The sequence below is a fragment of the Apaloderma vittatum genome, unplaced genomic scaffold (genome assembly GCF_000703405.1).
Source record: "Apaloderma vittatum isolate BGI_N311 unplaced genomic scaffold, ASM70340v1 scaffold30926, whole genome shotgun sequence".
Lineage (NCBI taxonomy): Eukaryota > Metazoa > Chordata > Aves > Trogoniformes > Trogonidae > Apaloderma > Apaloderma vittatum.
This window is the reverse complement of record NW_009723846.1, coordinates 1-315: the sequence shown is the minus strand read 5'-3', so window position 1 is coordinate 315 and position 315 is coordinate 1. Positions and strand designations below refer to the sequence as shown.

The 315-nt window shown below is 66.0% G+C and overlaps 1 protein-coding gene across 1 annotated transcript in view; it reads right to left on the bottom strand.

Annotated features, from left to right (window-relative positions):
- The window catches only part of LOC104276102 (sulfotransferase family cytosolic 1B member 1-like), a gene marked incomplete at its 3' end in the record, with an annotated part of 860 nt that extends 758 nt beyond the window's left edge, over window positions 1-102 (bottom strand). The window contains exon 1 of the mRNA XM_009872271.1: window positions 1-102. This exon is cut by the window's left edge and continues 22 nt beyond it. Within this exon, the coding sequence (XP_009870573.1) occupies window positions 1-102 (102 nt within the window).
- Window positions 103-315: the final 213 nt, after the last annotated feature.

The following is a 315-nucleotide window of genomic DNA, read 5'->3' as shown; positions in this document are numbered from 1 at the left end:
GAAGGTGCAAATCCGCTCCCAGTTGTGGGCGAAGACGCTGACCATGGGGATGCCGTGCACCGTGCGCCAGGGCTGCCGCAAGTAGGTGTCCGGATCCGCCATCCTGCCGGGTATGGGGATACGTGGTGGGGCTGGCTGGCAGCGGGGACCATCACGTGGCCACCTTATCCCCTGGGGTCCCCAAAATCCTTGCTGAGCCCAGCCATCCCAGCCACGGGAAGAAAATTGCCCTCTGCTTGCTGGCACTTGCCTCCTGCAAGGACTTGGGGGGCCACGGTGGGGCTGGGGGTGGGGAGTGGCTGGCGGGGCACAGCA